At 34.8% G+C, this 17456-nt stretch overlaps 2 protein-coding genes across 6 annotated transcripts in view; one reads left to right on the top strand and one right to left on the bottom strand.

The window, feature by feature from the left end:
* Positions 1-1248: 1248 nt before the first annotated feature.
* Positions 1249-8663, top strand: TIMMDC1 (translocase of inner mitochondrial membrane domain containing 1). Of its 2 annotated transcripts, XR_015697492.1 has the most exons (8): positions 1249-1437; positions 1631-1796; positions 2313-2401; positions 3296-3363; positions 4709-4787; positions 5664-5774; positions 6680-6838; positions 7301-8663. XR_015697492.1 is itself a non-coding variant. In XM_087721498.1 (7 exons), the coding sequence occupies exons 1-7, from the start codon at positions 1277-1279 to the stop codon at positions 6753-6755; spliced, it is 750 nt and encodes a 249-aa protein (XP_087577624.1). In that variant the 5' UTR covers positions 1249-1276; the 3' UTR covers positions 6756-8663. The 2 variants fall into 2 exon arrangements, 1 of the variants encoding a protein (XP_087577624.1); XM_087721498.1 differs by having other exon boundaries at positions 6680-8663.
* Positions 8664-11283: 2620 nt separating this feature from the next.
* Positions 11284-17456, bottom strand: part of LOC106557383 (programmed cell death 1 ligand 1) — a 56028-nt gene continuing 49855 nt past the window's right edge. For all 4 annotated transcript variants that reach the window (XM_087721495.1, XM_087721494.1, XM_014076616.2 and 1 more), the window contains exons 5-7: positions 17015-17143; positions 12673-12772; positions 11284-11573 (exon numbers count right to left, since the gene is read on the bottom strand). In XM_087721495.1, coding sequence (XP_087577621.1) covers positions 11561-11573; positions 12673-12772; positions 17015-17143 — 242 coding nt within the window. In that variant the 3' untranslated portion in view covers positions 11284-11560. The remainder of the gene's footprint in view (positions 11574-12672; positions 12773-17014; positions 17144-17456) is intronic.

The raw sequence follows: 17456 nt of genomic DNA, 5'->3' as shown, positions 1-17456 counted from the left end.
GAATATTTCTCTGGATGGGAAAAGGAAGACACATGTTTTAAAAGACAGGATATTTCCCTGTAGCTTCCTGCTCATCCCCACTTTGTCAATGGGCCATTAAGAAGACCAAGCTAGTCCACTTTACATAATAAAGAGTTCTCTCCTTCAGCTCCAGGGGAATGGGATTAAGGCATGATAATATTACCCAACTCGCCACATGGCATCTGAGAACTCAACCAAACCTGGATTCAGAATATCAATACCAATCAGAATAGAAGATCAAGATCAAAGGTCAGAGAGGGAGTAAAACCAGGGACTTAGTATCTCAGTCCTCCCTTCTCTTTTCTCCACCAACATTAAAGCATGTGATCACCTTTTCTGCTCAGGAGCTCAAGCCATGTGGTCCTGTCCACCAATAAACCATCTTTCCAAGTAGCCTCCATGTCTTCAGTGTCTTTTTCCCCACTTGGAGCCAAACCCAGAAGGACATTTCTTTCAACACAACCATAGATGCAACACAGTTTAAAGGATGGTGGTACTGATGAGAAGCACATTCTGTTCACCTGTATTGGAGTGGGATTAAGAGGCAAAACATGTTTTAAGATTTTCCAGTATAATTCTCACAAACTGGTTAACCACAGGTCTTTGTCCACTGAGCCTCGTTTACGCAGAGAACCTTTTGAAGGGCGTTCTGGATTCCCGTCTGAGAGATGAGATGTGGAGGAGGGGGGGGGGGTTGGAACGTCAAACCAGTAACAGAAATTTAACCAGTGGAACTCAAGTTGAAAGGTGGGAAGAAGACTGCGGAAATCACGGGTGCAAGGAGGCAGTTTCGATGTGTTGGACAGAAAAAAAGTTTGAAAGGCTAAGAACAAAGACCTGGCTAGTGAGGAAAGGAAGAATAAAGGGGATTTTGTTTTGCCTTTTCCCGATTAAAAAGAATAAAGGAGATGGCACCGAGGGTAAAAGAATGACGTATTTCTAACCGCAGGCAGACAGAAAGGGGAGAGGGGAGGCAAGAAAGAGAAAGAAGGACAGAAGGACTTTCAACATTCGTTGTTTTTTTTTTTTTTTTTAAGAGTAGTGCGGAAACCATGTTATTTCGAAAGATAAAAAAAGGGTGAAAAATACCGCCCGCCTTTCAGGGCAGATTCTTTTTGACGCTTCGTGTCTCCTATAGAATACGAAGAGGGTGCGCTACGTCCTCCAAGGCGACAGAGTGGCGCTCTTTTCTTTTTGAGGCGTTAATGCTTAGACGGGAAACTCGCGAAGACTTCCCGGGCAAGTGCCGGCAAATATGGAGCGGGCGGGCGAAAGGACGGCACGTCCGCTGACAGGGTTCGATGAAGAAAGCTCCGCTCCGGTCCCTGAGATGCTCGGATCACTTGAGGGCTCGCCGCCTTGGCTGCAGTCCCCGGACTCGGGCTGGGAACGACTTCGAGAGCTCTTTCGGCGGGAGTGAGTGCATAGCCAAGAAGAGCCAAGGCTACTTGGAGCTCCAGTGGGTGGCGGGGGGAAAACGTGTATAATTCAAAAATGAAATGCTTTTTTCGAAATCCTTGCATATCCCAGCAATTATTATTCCAAAGGACATGGATAATTTCATAAAACAGTTCCTGAATACATTTCCTGAAACATATTTTTTTTGCAGCGAACACCGGGAATTCCCAGAAGAATCTATCTATATCATTAAAACAACATTTACAGCGGGTCTTGTTGGCTTCGTCTATGGCGGTATACCTGGATATGTAAATGCCAAAAAACAGTACATTGAGCAATGTGGGGGAGAACTCTACCATAATCGGCTGGATGCTGTGGTATGGACACACATTTTGACAAAAATAGAACATATTTAAGTGTAATCCTTTAAATAGTTTTCATTTTTTTTCTAACTTGCTGCCTTGTTTATGAGAAACAAAAATCAGAAAACAAGCACTACAGAGGGACATTACAGAGGGATATATTTTCACTGACAACATTTTTGAATGAAATGTGTGGCAAATCATATATTAAAGAATACATTCTTTTAAATATTCAATATTAATAAATATATTAGTATGTACATTACTTTCCTTCTTAGTTTATTTATGGTATTAAATTCAGTTCACAGTCAGTTAACAGTTAAACTGTCTTTGGTGATCAGGTGTATGTAATGTTATGTAACTTCCAGTAATGGATGGGTATACATTACTTTTACAAAACACACAGAACAGAAAGTTGTGTAAGGAATTTATGGAGCTTTTGTGTGGTTTCTATTATCACACTTTGAATTCACATTAGTAATGGATATAGCATGCCTTAACATCATATAATTTTGCTTACTTTCTCCAAAGCAATCTATGCAACGTACAGCAAACAGGGGATTCATCCGATATGGTTGGCGGTGGAGCTGGAGAGTTGCTGCTTTTGTGACAATATTCAAGCAAGTGTATTTTTGTTACCTATGGGAGATGAGTAGGAGGCTGTGTTCATGATGGATGATCCTACAATTCAACAATAACCTACAATTCTAGGATAATATTGTAATAATATTATAATATATGAATATTAGATACAAAATGGTTACTGTTCCCCTTCTACTGTTTCTGCATTTCTAATTCTCTTTTATTTTCTCAGCAGCGTATTTCTATTTTCAAATACGCTATTGAGAAAAATAAAATTAAAATAGAACTAAGGAAGACTCAGGGCTTGGTTATGTCTTATGCTTCCAAAAAGAATTGTATAATAGTTCCCTTCCAAAACAAAAAATAAAACAAGAGGGTCAAAATCAAGAGAAATTTTTAAAAGTGTTACTTTTGTGAGAACATAGAGGCACTTGGAGATCCGACTGGCATTATTATAGTTCCTTTGTACAAATCAGTTTTCTGATTTCACAATCCCAGAATGTTAGCTTTCTAAAAAAAGTTTCAAATTGGTCCTAGGTCATTTGCTCCTTAGAAGTTAGCAGATTTCTTCCCAGTGCAAATACTTATTTGCAAATGACCTCATTATTTAGGTTCTGTTCCAGCTCAGCAATTATGGGTGTCAGGGTAGATATTCATGGGTAGATATTCATGAAGATGAAAAATACAGTTACTATTTCTTATGAATTATGCTTCAGGGCATAAATATGTTCACTGAGAAATAGATTTTTTATCTAATGTAAAACATTTCAGTGTGTGTATGTGTGTGTGTGTTTCATCCCATTTAAGAAAATATGTATTTTATTTGCAAATTACAAAAATACCTAGCCAGAAAAATAACAAGCCAATGTTTTCACTTCAGAATTTATTTCTGAAGTTCTTGTTCTTTCTTATTATTTCTCTCCTCCTTGCAGCACAGTGAATACTGGCTTGTCTGTATATCGTGATAAAAGTACCATTGGTCACTATACCATTGCTGGAGGTAAGACTATTGATTAGAGAAAATTAACAGAGTTATTTTTTGATCTGTGTTATATTTTGAATCATTCAGATACTCAAAAATATATATACAATAGATCTTGATCTAAATGTTCTGTGTATATAAACTGGCTGTTTGAAAACTGCAGCAACCCTTTGATATAGAAAGGCTTTCCTGGATTTCTATTAAAGTTCCTTAAAAAAAATCCTGGTAACTAATAGGATAAACCAAATATTTTATTGTGATCTTCTTCATAATCTGCTTTTATTTCAGCTTGAGTTGTGCAAGCATCCTGTAATAACATATGCTGAAATAAATGGTGTTTTCTTACTTTTTACTTACTGCTTTGTAAATTCAAGTAACATGGCTTACAGATATTACAGACAATACCTTTAAACTTTTGGAATTACTCACTACAACTTTCAGTTTCAATGTTCAAGGATACTGGATGCTGAAAAACCATAAATCCTCCATACTGCTGCAGCTCTCACCACACAGGCACATACACAGTATAGCAGAAGATATCATGATATTAGAGTTTTCCTTGCCTCTTTTTTCATGGTTTTTTTTTCAGATTTTTGAAAAAGAAAATCTAAAGCTTATCCCCAATTACAGTAACAAACTGAGTTGAAATTTAGGTTTGTTTATTATTTCCACTATGTAAATATTGAGCCCAGAATTTTCCTAACACTGAATGAATCATCAAATTTATCCTGGAATCTGCTGCTTCATATATACTGTATGTCTGGAGGGAAATGCTATTTTCCTTTTCACTGAAATGAAGTCTACTAGCCGTTTCACTTGAATATGCTGTTGGCAATAACTTTTTACAGTTAGTAGTTGTAATATGGGAAGTAATATTAGCAGAGAAAAGCTTGGAAACAGTATAATAATTTTTACTACATAAATATACAGATTTTTAAAAGAAGCTTGGTAGAAAAGCCATGTTCTACCTTTTTTAAGTAATGGCTACACTGTTGAATTATATACTGAGATAGGATATCCATATGTATACACCAACATTCTAATATTTCTTCCATACACATCCAACTATAGAAAGTTACACATGCACAGGCGTGCACACACTAAGAGGGAGAGAGAATTTTAAAGATATACATATAGCCCTATAGATGTGTATGGGTGCATACTATCCGTGCCTTAACAGTTTGCTACAGAAGATTTTGCCCTGATTAGTAAAAAGTAGATATTTGGCATTGAATGTATGATGTGTACAGCCTTGGAGTTACATTTCACTAGACTGGATAAGCAGGAAGTGGAAATGACTTAATAGAGGCACCTTAGAGTACTGAAATTGAACTTGCTTTGTCTGATTGTATTCTATTTGTAGCTTGTACCGGCAGCTTGTTCAGAATGTACTTGGGCTTGAGAGGTCTGATTGGAGGCAGTGTTATTGGAGGACTCTTGGGGTAGGTGCATGTGCACGTGACCATTCTGTGCGACCCCCACCCCCATACATGCGCGGGACCCCCCCGCATGTGCCCCGCCCCCTGTGCATGCACATGCAAACCCACACATGCGCACACAGGCCCCTGCCCCCTTCATGTATGCGCTTCTCCCACATGCTCCCTGTGCATGTGCGACAGAGACCCAAAACCAGCTGGACACATGCGCGGTGGAGCTGAGCTGGGGTGACCGCTCGTGTGCCTGCAGAGAGGGCTCTGCATAGCACGTGTGCCATAAGTTCACCATCATGGCCTTAGGTAATATAATATTTTTGCGTAGTAAAAGAAACTAAATATGAAAATCAACATTTATAGTTAGACTAAAAACAACTGCAAAATCTGTAGTTTATACTTTGGTGAAGAAGCTGCTACAGTATAACTCAAAATCAAAATACTTTAACAGTGTAGTTTTGAACATGGTTACTTGGAAATTTGTTTTCATTTTATTGATTCACTGACATTGCAGAAGGAAAAACTTACAAATGAATTTTTTCATTTGAAAAATTAGGACAGAAGGAAGGAAGCTACCTTTTATTATGATTAGAGACTACCAAACTTTTAATATGTTATAACATAAAAGTACCAGTTATATTGCATGCTGAATGATAAACATATGCCTAGTAATTTCTTACTTAAAATATTGTGTACAAAGATGATTTGATTTTTTGTATTGATTATACAATTTAGCTTTATTTCCCACATTCCTTTTAAAAGGAAAAGGTTTAAGGAAGAGTCAGATATTTAATGCTAGCAATTATTGTCTGATCCTTTCATTACCGTAATTTCTGCTTGGTTGTGCCCCATATAGCTACATTTATTTCATGTGGTGTTTTTTGGCAGTGGTTCTCTGGGAATATTACTAATGGGACTGCAAAATGTTGCTGGAGAAACCTTTATTGAGAGAAAGAAAAGGAAGAAAAGTGAGCTATATGCATTAAAGATGGCAAAGTGGTAAGAAATCAGAGTTATTTCTTTATATAAGAAAAAGTTGGGCCTTAGTCTCCATAATTCAGAGATCCTTGCTATTTCCACAATAATGTGACTTGATATTTGTATGCAGTCAGATATGCAAATGTGATACCACGTGTAGCATGACTTTGTTAAATAATTTATTTTATATATTTTGACTCCTGCAGCTCCATTTATTCAATTGATAAAAATATTTTACAAAGTAAATGATGCAAAACCATTTGTTTGTCCTTGATAGAATGAGCATAAGTATCTAATTAACAAGTTGAATAAGGTAGTTACTCTTTCAAGTGAGGTAAGTATTCTTGATGGTTAACATTAAGTAATACAGCAGCAGTGGAAATAAATAGCCTAATAGTTTTATCCAGCAATTCTCAACCTCGGCTTGAGTTTAAGGTATGTGGACTTCAACTCCCAGTATTCCCCAGCCAGCCATGGGCAATTCCTGGAGTTGAAATCTATACATCTTAAACTTAACAAAGTTGCCAAAAACTGGTCTTATCAGTTCAGGTAGCTTTTCACAAGGCTTTCCTGAGGCCTCCCTGACATCATTCAAGAGACCATATGAGGCCTCCATAGTGTCTGGTGAAGCTAAATAAAATACTTGGGAGGTCTCATAGAGGGTCAGCAGCTGCACATTCCTTGGCTGGGCATGTCTCTTCAGAAATATGTTAGCACTACTAGATTCTACAATTTAAAAGGAGGGTTGTCTGGGAGCAATATCTATTCTTCATATTGAGTTCTATGTGGAAAGATTGGCTTTTTTGGAGAAAGCTCTTCTAATTCTCTTCTAATATTCTCTTCTAATATTAGACATTATGAACGCTATATACATACAATTATGTTTGTTACTATCCAGAAATATTGAAGCCTTTTTCTTGGTTTAGGAAAGCCACTCTTGATAGCCATGAAGATATTTCAGAAGGAACAGATAATCATCTACAGGAAAAAGATGACAGATAATCTCGGAAATTCAAGTTTAAAAATGGACTAGAAGCCCTTTGTTGGATGGAGATGCCTCTAGACAAATGATTAAATATGTGCAGGTGACAACAACTTTTTTTGTAAAAAAATAATAAAGATGTATAAAAATAATTCCTGGGAATATTCATATAAAACATAAATTCTTAGATGTACTATTAATGCTCCCTTAAATATAAAAAAAATCAGTAAATCTATTTGAAAAACTCTGGCTTTTGTTCAGTTTTGATCCCATAATATAAAAAGTTTGAAAAACGTATGTCTCAATATGTACCTTATATTGAATCTTTATAGTAAGTTAGTACCTCACATTCCCAATACTTCTTTCTAGACAGAATTGTCTAAAACTCCTTCATTTCTTAGTGCCACTCCTGTGCCACCAATGATAATGAGATGAATTTATTCTATTCCTGCAACTATTACTTAGGAAATAATTACCTCATTTGAATGAATGTTAGGGAAAGGAAAGAAAATATTTCTGTGTCTGAGCAATCTCATCCAGCTCTGTTTTGACTTTCCCATTCTAGCAAACAACCATGAGATGAAGATGAATAAAAAAACATATCTCTCAAATATGTAAACTGGTACTGGCATCTAATTGATGCATCAACTGATCCCCCTTCCCCCAATAAATATGGCATGGAAGGAAACTACATACCACAGTGAGTGATTATGTGAGTTAGTTCATGAAGAATTATGGTTGTTTAAGTTTGTATTCTTCGAGCCTATTTCAGCTGACCCAATCATATTTTATTTGTAAGATAATTTCAAACATGTTTTCAAAAATAATAAATAAAATTTTTAATACTGTTCTATTATATGGGTTGCAATATAAAAATTAACCATTTTTATATATTACACTGAGGAACATAAGTAAATCACTTTATATTTCCTATGTTAATTTATAAGATGTGTTTGAAGATTTTTGTCTCAACACTGAGACATTATGTGCCATTTCATTTACAATATTTAAGCTTAATTTGAAAATGGGAGAAAAGCTGCTAGAAAATATTTGGGGCAGCATAAAAATGCATTCTTAGAAGAGGGAAAATCGAGCTAATTCAGATGAAGCGACTGATGGAAAAGGTTGTATTATAAAACAACATTGGAAGAAGAAATATTCTTCCCTTTATTAGGGGTACTTTTACTTTTTGAAGAACTTTTTTGAAATCAGGGAAATTGTGGACTTCAAAAAAGATAGCAGTAAATAGTCACGAGCATGCTATTTGTGTTTTGTAATATATGGATGACCCCCATTCAATTCAGAAAAATCGATATTTGTAAGATTGCGTATACATATATTAATCACACACATATAGCGTGATTGACACGTGTTATACATATGTTATACACACACATGCTTATAAAGAGATACTTTCCTATAAATATTTAATTGTCTCATTTTCATAGTAAACTTGATGAAAATGAAACTCTTAACATTATTCCAGCAGTCCCCAAACTTTCTGGCTCAGTGGCAACGGGATGGGGGATGAGAGAGGATGGTTTTGTGCACGCACTGCTTGCATAAATGCAACTTCATGCACTCACCTACCACTTGGATGCTCCAGTTCACAAAGTGTCAGGCGACAGACCAGGGGTTGAGGACCCCTGCATTATTTTGTACTTTACAGATTTATAATTGTATAAATTAGATGAAATATTTTCAGTATAATTGAGGGTTTGAAGCAGTTGCTTCTCAGAAAGTTCCACAATGACTTATGAACTGTCTAAAATTTAATGAAGAGACATTGATACAAATTTTTTTGTTGACTGTATGTATACTGTATGAATACAAAGCAAAACCTTTGATATGAAATCAAGAGCCATTTTCAAATAAAACTGGAATGTGGTATTTGTTACAAATCACCTGAATTAAAGTATAATAATTAGTGTCTTGAGTAATTTATATTTACATTTTTACTTTTTAGCATATCCCACTCTGAACTTAATATTCTTTATCCCTTCCTGCTTATTAAAATGATTTTTATGACCACCCATCTCACAACAATGACTGAGTAACATACAGGGATTAAAATAGCAACTACTACTGATAACCTATGATGCCTAACATAAATAACACATCTCACTCCAACAAATTCAAGCCAATTTATCCAGCACTTGTCTAGAATAGCCCTTACATCAGTGCTGCAAAAATCCCCAAATAACTATTCCTTACCCAGAAGATAACTGGTTACCATATTAGGACATTAGTTGGTATTCTGCAAAACAAACTTTAATGGCAAAGAAATAACAGTTCACTCTCTTTATTAGGTATTAATAAAGGCTGTTGCCTATGTTCATTTGACTTTACTCTTCACTTTCTCCAGTGGTATTCTGGAGTTCTTCTGAGAACCAGGTGGTTTTTTGTGATCCATGGCCATAGATAACCCAATCCCTACCATCTAAGATAGTTTAGCATTTTCTAATTTTGGCATATAAAGGTATGATACCAGAAACTATTTTACCTCATTAAAATCCTATAGCATAAATCTGGGGCACACATTTAAATCAGCGGTAAATTGATTATTCAGATGACCAATAACCTGTGGCCACAGCAATACCTAGTAATACAGCTTTATAAGAACTTTTAGAAGGTTTTATTAATTTTAAAAAAATGAATACACACCGTTATAAAAAAATGTTTAAAACATACAGAATGTACACTGACATATACATGCAGTAAATAAAAGTACATTAGCATTTCAGTACAATTATTCATGTGTAATCTATGCTAGTAGATAATGTATTTATAAGTTACTTCATTTCTGCAGCCCATTATATAGTTGGGGCCATATATTTATTTTGCAATGTTGGAAAAATAGTCAAAATTGTCAGCATGGAATGGTCTAGTTTCTTTGTCTAAATGTCAATTTCAGTAAAGATTACAGTTAAAAAGAACTTGTATCAAAATTGAATAATATATTACTGTTTCTAAGATGGACTTTTATTAAAAAACTGAACAAACATTTAAATAAAACAATCTGAGGGCATCTTCACCATGATGAAATTTCTTCAAGAATGCAATGAAATTCAATAGATCTGAAATATTTTTGTTGCATAAAATGTAATCTAAGATGTGTAGAATCTAAGGTGTGTAGAATCAATTTTTAGAATTGATGTCAACAATACTTTCCATTATATAAACTAATAGGAATATCTATTTATCCTGTTGCTCTGTTTAACCTGTAGAACTACTATCTTCCACTGGAATCAGCTACTTAATCTTGCATTTTGTCAGTTGCAAAGAATCAGACCATTCATAAGGTTGTATGATAGAAAATTTATTCAAGCTTATATACAAGAATCTAGTCAACTTATGGGCAGCACTAAATTGGCACTAGATAAGGGTCAACGGAATTCAACGGAAACGGGACTTGGATCTCTTGTGGCAATGCAAGGACATTAAACTGATGATGCATTTAAATCTATTTCCAGTATTCTATCTATATTGAATTGGTTAATCACTAATGGAATATAATATTTGTTCTTTAAAATGGAAAGAAAATAAAATTCATTGTTTTAGCAATAGCAATATCAGTTAGACTTATATACCGCTTCATAGGGCTTTCAGCCCTCTCTAAGCGGTTTACAGAGTCATCATATTGCCCCCAACAACAATCCGGGTCCTCATTTTATCCACCTCGGAAGGATGGAAGGCTGAGTCAACCCTGAGCCGGTGAGATTTGAACAGCCGAACTGTAGAACTGCAGTCTGCTGAAGTAGTCTGCAGTGTTGCATTTAACCACTGCGCCACCTCGGCAGGTCATTTTCATTATTAATTGATCAAAAGTATAAACCCTGCCTTCTATAAAAATATTGCATGTTTATTAATTCTAGATTATTTTATAGCACCAAGTTAAGTTACACAATTCCTTACGTTGTTCAGCTCTCCATTATAAATAAGCAGGGTTATTCATGTTCCAAGTTTCATTTAAGGGAAGTTTCAAAATGAAAAGCTATGTTTACCTACGTAGTAGGCATACTATAATTCCTAGGAATTACCAGTTTTCAGAACAATATATAATAACCTTCATATTTCTGCTATTAAATGCATGGAATTAATAGGACACATGAGAACATCTCTTTATTACTCTAAAATCCTATCTTGCAAGGATCAGTTCACAAATATTAATGAATTTTGGACTAATTGTAGATTTTTTTCAGGGCACTATTTTACAGTATAGGATTTAAAAAAAAGTTTTCCAAGTCGTGCTGTACTCTAGTGATATATGAGTACAAACATAACATTTTAATAATTTTTTTGTTGGGCTTATATGCTTCTCCAATTGTTATTAACACCAAGCTTCCATACCATCTTTTTTAAATAAGACAAAAAAAAAACAATTCATACAAAGAAGTAAAAAGGAGTCACAAAATCAGGTTATTTTTAGTTTAAAAAACCCCCAATACCCAAGCATTAATGACAGGCAAAACCCCAGCGCAAGGAACACCTCCCTTTTGTTCCCAGCAGTTTGAATGTGATTTGCACTGCTCCCCCCCCCCTCGATTTTCCAATCTTGTTTTCAAACTTGAAAACTGCCTTCTTCGAACAGGACTACAACTACCATATAATTTTGTCTACAACTTGTCATTTAAGACTTTCTCAGATGCAGTCCTGATTAGCGTCCAAATCCACACAAAGATATCCATCTTCTTCATGTATGTAAAGGGAAATCTTCAAATATGTTTGTGATTTATAGTCGCCATTAAATTCTGTTAGGAGAATTCTTCATCCCACCTCAATATCAGAATCTCTTACCAAAATAAGTGGGAGCTGCAACTCAAAATCAGGGTGGAGATCTGAGAATACAAAAAAGAATGTAAAATACATGAAGAAATGAGTTTGTTGCAAATTCAGTGGAAAAAACCTTGAATAACTAATATAATAACACAAGATGTTACGTGGTTTCACATTTAATGTGACTAATAATTTCATAGGTATGGAATGTTCCCATTAACCTTCAAGGTCTGCAATAATGCAAGGGGTATAATACTGTGTAAAACTTTAATAAATATCTCTCCTCTTAAATTCTCACTAACAAAAACTCGGAGGAAGGAAACAAAGATTTATAAGTGGGGTCAAAACTCACTTCTCTATTTGTTTTTACTTGACTCCGTTTTTATTGGAAATGAAACATTATTTAGGCATGTTGTGGAATTCAGATTGTTTTTCTTTTAAAGTTAATTTTAAAATATTGCTACCGTTCTTGGAAATGGAAATGTTGATAAAGCCAGTAACAGATATGTCTAACCCTTTCACCCTATATGTGTTTTTGTGTTAAAAAATAATTCTTAACAAAACTTTTCCTATCTTACATGGATAAAAGTTATACTGTGTGTGTGGGGGGGGGGTGTAGAGAGAGTGAGAAAGGAGGAGGAGGAGGAGGAGGAAAGGAAGGAAGGATATAAATGAATAAATAAAATAAATTATAACTGGAGAGTTGAAAAGAGCAAAATTCTAAGGTTCTAAGATTTACACTACTGTGGTCAGGAGCACATTCAGGAACCTGATGTCCAAACTATGGATAAAATGTAAACAGGATTCAAATATTCCTTTCACCTATCCAAATTTCATAAAATTATTCAGAAAGGTTTTGATTCAGTGTATTCAGTACCTGAAATAACCTTGAGCTTTAGTTAACACCTACTCCTACACATCAACTATTAACTGTATTGGTTTGTATGATGTGCGATTTGAATAGTAAAATAAACTTGTAAAAACAGTTTGACAATAGTTAGCAAGAGTGATGTTGGGCTCCTTTCTTTCAAATGAGTTTATGGAAACTGGGGGCATCTTCTGTGAAGAGCTTATAGGTGCAAGGCGAAATTGAAATGGGCTATTTCCAACTCAGTTCTATTTTCATTTGTTTAAGAGGATAGTGCAGAGCACCAAGCTTACCTCCCCAACATTGAAGATTTCTGCCCACTAGATTGTTCCTCGAGTCCCATTTCATCTGTTGCCAGTGACTTATGTGTGGTGGACCTTCGATGCTTGTGAACTAGTGCAACAACAACAAAATTAAATCACTGATTTTTTTTGTTATTATTTCATAAAACACAAAAGAAATAAATCTTCCATTTGAGTAAAAAGCTAAGTCTTAATCTGAGCACACAAATAGTTCTACATTCAATGTTATCTTACATTCTTTAGTAAACAATTTTCCTTTTTCAAAATGAGAGGCTGTCATAGTCTAGATGTATTTGTGTGTGTGTGTGTTATCAAAGCACTTTAAGAAAACAATTCTAGACACAATATGATATGAGTTTAATACATTGCACTCTTACATACCTTACTCATTGAACTATTACTATTTTACCACTCTAGGTCTAAGGAAAGAGTTTCATTAATAATTACAAGCAGTCTCAAGCTACAGAGATGATGGGAGAGTATCTGAAGGGCAAAGCTTTGATCTTGTCATACTCTGTTCCCTCCAATTCCAAATAATTTTTGGGTTATCTAACTGGATTTTCCATCCTCTTCAACATATTTCCTTCTCCAAAATGTGCCCTTAAAAACCCCATGTTTTCTTTTGGCCTCACCCAGAATCCCATAAAATTTAATTAGTGAAAATTGATCGTTTTGTTTTAGATTTACTGGTCAATTCTACTCTGGATGAAAGCCAATAATATATGGTCCTCTTCAACAGCTCCCAGAGCTATTTAATCCATTTTACCTATGGTAACACTTTTAGCTGTCTGCCAAGAATCCTCTCTGATCCTAATGTTTCATTCAGATGGTTGTAAGATTTTATGCCATCTTCTTTTCTGCCTTCCTGTTCTTAACACTATCTCCTAAGAGAATCTAACCTACCTTCTATTTCCAGGTCCTTATCAATAAAATTAAGTACAAAAGTAAAGGAAAATATTTTGCTCAGGTTATTTTTTAATCCTCCCACTATTCACTATAGAGTCCACACATTGGTGCTGGTCTGTGACAAACTGGCACCAAAGCATGGCTGTCTGCTAGTTTATCACAGAGCACATTTTCTTGAGTAGTTTTTCAGGATATATTTATATAGGGCTATTTAAAAATGAATAAAAAGATTGTTCATTCAATGTAAACTGAGTGGAAGAAGTCATTTTTTATTGCATATACTTAACCCATGTTATCTTGATTAATTAACCACATCTAAGCTACTCTTCATTTTTTTTATTTTTAAAAAATCTGCTAGCATAGCAATTTATCTGGGTCAGTGAGACAAATTGGGCGGCAAAAAGAAGGCAATTAATCCAGATAAGAGGGTTAAATTCAGCTTTAAATAAACTCAATTGTGCTTAGAGTTAGACGACTCCATCACGTCAGCTGAATCCTGAGAATACTCAAGTCAGCAGTCCATTCTTGTATACCTAGTCCCCTGAAGAAAAGAGAACAAAGTGGCCAAAAAAGGGGAAAATGCATTATAAAATTCATTGCCAAAGCCTGGCAGTCCAAAACATATTTCCCAATAACTTATGCCATTCAACAGTCAAGATATCAATTGCTCCCTGCCCAATAATAGGAACTTGGCTAGTGAAATTTATAACCTTATTAGTACTATTAGTACTAGTACCAAGGCTCCAAAGTAACCACACAAATCTTTAAAAAAACGGGTAGATGTTCATTAACTCCAAAGCCAATTGACTTTTGATCTTACAGTAATTGTCTACTGTCAGAGCCTACTAAGAAGAGCCAACTAGGTTAGTGGCTTGCTGGGATATTGTACACATTGTAAGAAGAACCTGTCTCTAGTTTGCAAAGCATATGTGGTGGACTTTGACCAGCTTTGTGCCCACTCCTCTCCTTATATGGCAAAGTAATTTGTTAGTCTTTAATAGAAAGGTTTAGACAGGTTATCTTCTAGATAAAGCAAAAATAATTTCAATACATGTTCAGGATTAAACGTTTGTCAATAAAAGTTTTCATCTGGTGAGCAGTATGGGACTCTCCAGGTAGTTTTTAAAGTGGTGGAATGCTGCAACGGAATAATTCTGAAGTTTTTATTTGAATTTTTATTTTTATTCATCCATGGAATTATTTCTGAATTCTCAATGAAAGGATAGTGTTGTAAATTTTAGTGTAAAAATACAGCTCTGGCAGTGTATTGTCAATTTATCTTAAAAATGCAGAATTCATAGAAGATTCTCATCTATATGGATCCAAACCATCTACAGTAAGTCTTCATAAGTAATCATAATAATTTGCTTTTATATGTGGACTTTTGTTAACTAGTTTTTTCTAAGATACATGTATTATTTATATTTGACAATCAATTTATACACATTAAAGTGATGAAAACAAGAAAACAGTGCATCTGCTTCCATATTTTACAAAATGCCTTTGCATAACACTAGGAAACGCAAAGAATACCTGCCTACATTAAATAGGCTAAAGCAGACCTCCAGGAGAATTTCCCTCTTTAACCACTACCCCAATAGAAATTCCAAACCAACATTATGCAAAATCCACAGCACAATGAAAAACAAAAGTATTTTACTCTTAAAGACCACTTTTTATTTTCAAAATTGCAGATTAATAGTTGAGGGGATTTTTAAACACTTGTCTACTTTTTGATACATAGGAAGAGAGGTTCCTAGAAGGAGAGATTTCCAGAAACATCTCAGTCATTTTCTGCAAATATAACAGAGGCTTGTGACACCATAAACAAACATGTACATAATTATTATGTCCTGAACTTTGATGAACTGCAATTCATGCTCCATCAGATATAAAGGGCAACAGAGAAAAAACTATTATAATAATATTTGTTTCTGAGCTTTAAATATCCTGTGATGAGAGACAGTATTTAAAAATAAATAAACTTTTTTTCAAGATCATTGTAACCTTATTTTCACAAAACCTCTGAATAATCTATAGCTGAATTAATTCACTCTATAACCTGGCAAAAACAGATCATATTATAATGATAGAAATTCAAGAACTAAGCGCTGCATAAAATGCTGGCATCAACTATATCTCTACGACTAGTATAATGCTCTTATCCCCCCAAAAAAGGATTAATCCTCCTGTTCAGTTTCCAATGTGAAACCTGCTTTCTAGACAATATCCTACTGAAAACTGGCCAATAACTATATGGAATGGTCTAAAAGTTTGAAATTAGAAGTATAATTTGGATATATTTATATAATTTATCCATATAAACTGGACAAAATATCTGAAACCTGTTAAGGGTTAATTTCTGAGATAGATTAATGTTGCTAAACATGAGTGAAGATTAATGGCAAAGACTAATTAAATAGCAAAACTGACGAGCTAGGATTCATAAAATGCTCTATTTCTTTGAGGATATGATATAAACAAATCTTACTATTCTATGTGTGTTAAAGTAGGAATGTGTGAAATAGCCTGACTCTAACTTCTATTCTTCAACTTTGATTGAAGACATCTGAAATAAAGCTGTACCTTTGTGTGTGCATTCTTAGTAGATTAGATGAGATGGAGATTTAAAATGGCAATGTAATCAATACATTCAGGTAAAGATGAGTACAATAGCAATAGCAGTTAGACTTATATACCGCTTCATAGGACTTTCAGCCCTCTCTAAGCGGTTTACAGAGTCAGCATATTGCCCCCACAGTCTGGGTCCTCATTTTACCTACCTTGGAAGGATGGAAGGCTAAGTCAACCCTGAGCCGGTGAGATTTGAACCGCCGAACTGCAGATAACAGTCAGCTGAAGTGGCTGCAGTACAGCACTTTAACCACTGCGCCACCTTGGCTCTTGTACAACTATTCATACTTTCCGATAATTAGAACTTAGTTGTCAGTGTATTTCACATTTTATTTCCATATCACAAGAATTAGAAATATGATACCTTTGGCATTAGAGGCTCTGATGTTCATCAAATGAGTGTTACATTCATTAAAAAGAAAAGGCCCAAATCTTGCAAAAACACCAAATGTCATCAGATTATTAAAATCTCTTGTGATATATGATAAGTTTTCATTATTCCCACTTGGGAACTCATAATATTCCTGGGTAAGGTTGCTGAAAGCTGATGAGCTTTCAAAAAAATGGGAAAGGGACACTTATACAGGATTGCATATTGTCAGAATATATTGACACCCTATGATTATCATTTCATGTTCAACATAAATCATACTAGGATACTAAATAGGAGCAATCAACATAAATCATGAGCTATAACAACAAAATTATAGTCATAGGAATATAAGGAAATAGGTAATATGATAGCTGAGAGGATAACAATGCTTCAGCTAGTGACAGAGGTATCAGTACTTACCATAGCATTGGAGTATTCCTAGCATTACTCCGGCTAGAAAGAAAACCAGGATCACTATTGAAGAAATAAGGACCCAAAAAGGTAAAATCAATGGTGGCAATGTTGGTTCAGAACAGTTATTTGTCACATCTGAAATAAAAGTTGAATGTAATATTGAGAAATCCAGGATCATAGTGAAGAAATCATTAGTTCTATGATACACTCAATTAGAGTAGAATAGAATAGAATTCTTTTATTGACCCAGTGTGATTGAACACACGCAAGGAATTTGTCTCCAGTGCATAAGCTGTCAGTATACATACAAGCAGCAAGTGATAATCATAAAATAAAATCATCATAAAGCAAGAAGTGTTCATCATAATCATAAAATATAATAGACATAAATCATTGATACAACTTTCAGTGACAGTCATAGGATACTAAGCAATCAACATAAATCATA

This window comes from Thamnophis sirtalis, unplaced genomic scaffold (genome assembly GCF_051295495.1).
Source record: "Thamnophis sirtalis isolate CommonGarterSnake01/CBP01778 unplaced genomic scaffold, rThaSir2_p1.2 scaffold_8, whole genome shotgun sequence".
NCBI classification, from domain to species: domain Eukaryota; kingdom Metazoa; phylum Chordata; class Lepidosauria; order Squamata; family Natricidae; genus Thamnophis; species Thamnophis sirtalis.
Note: the sequence above shows the minus strand (reverse complement) of the source record. Positions and strands in the feature narration are given on the sequence as shown.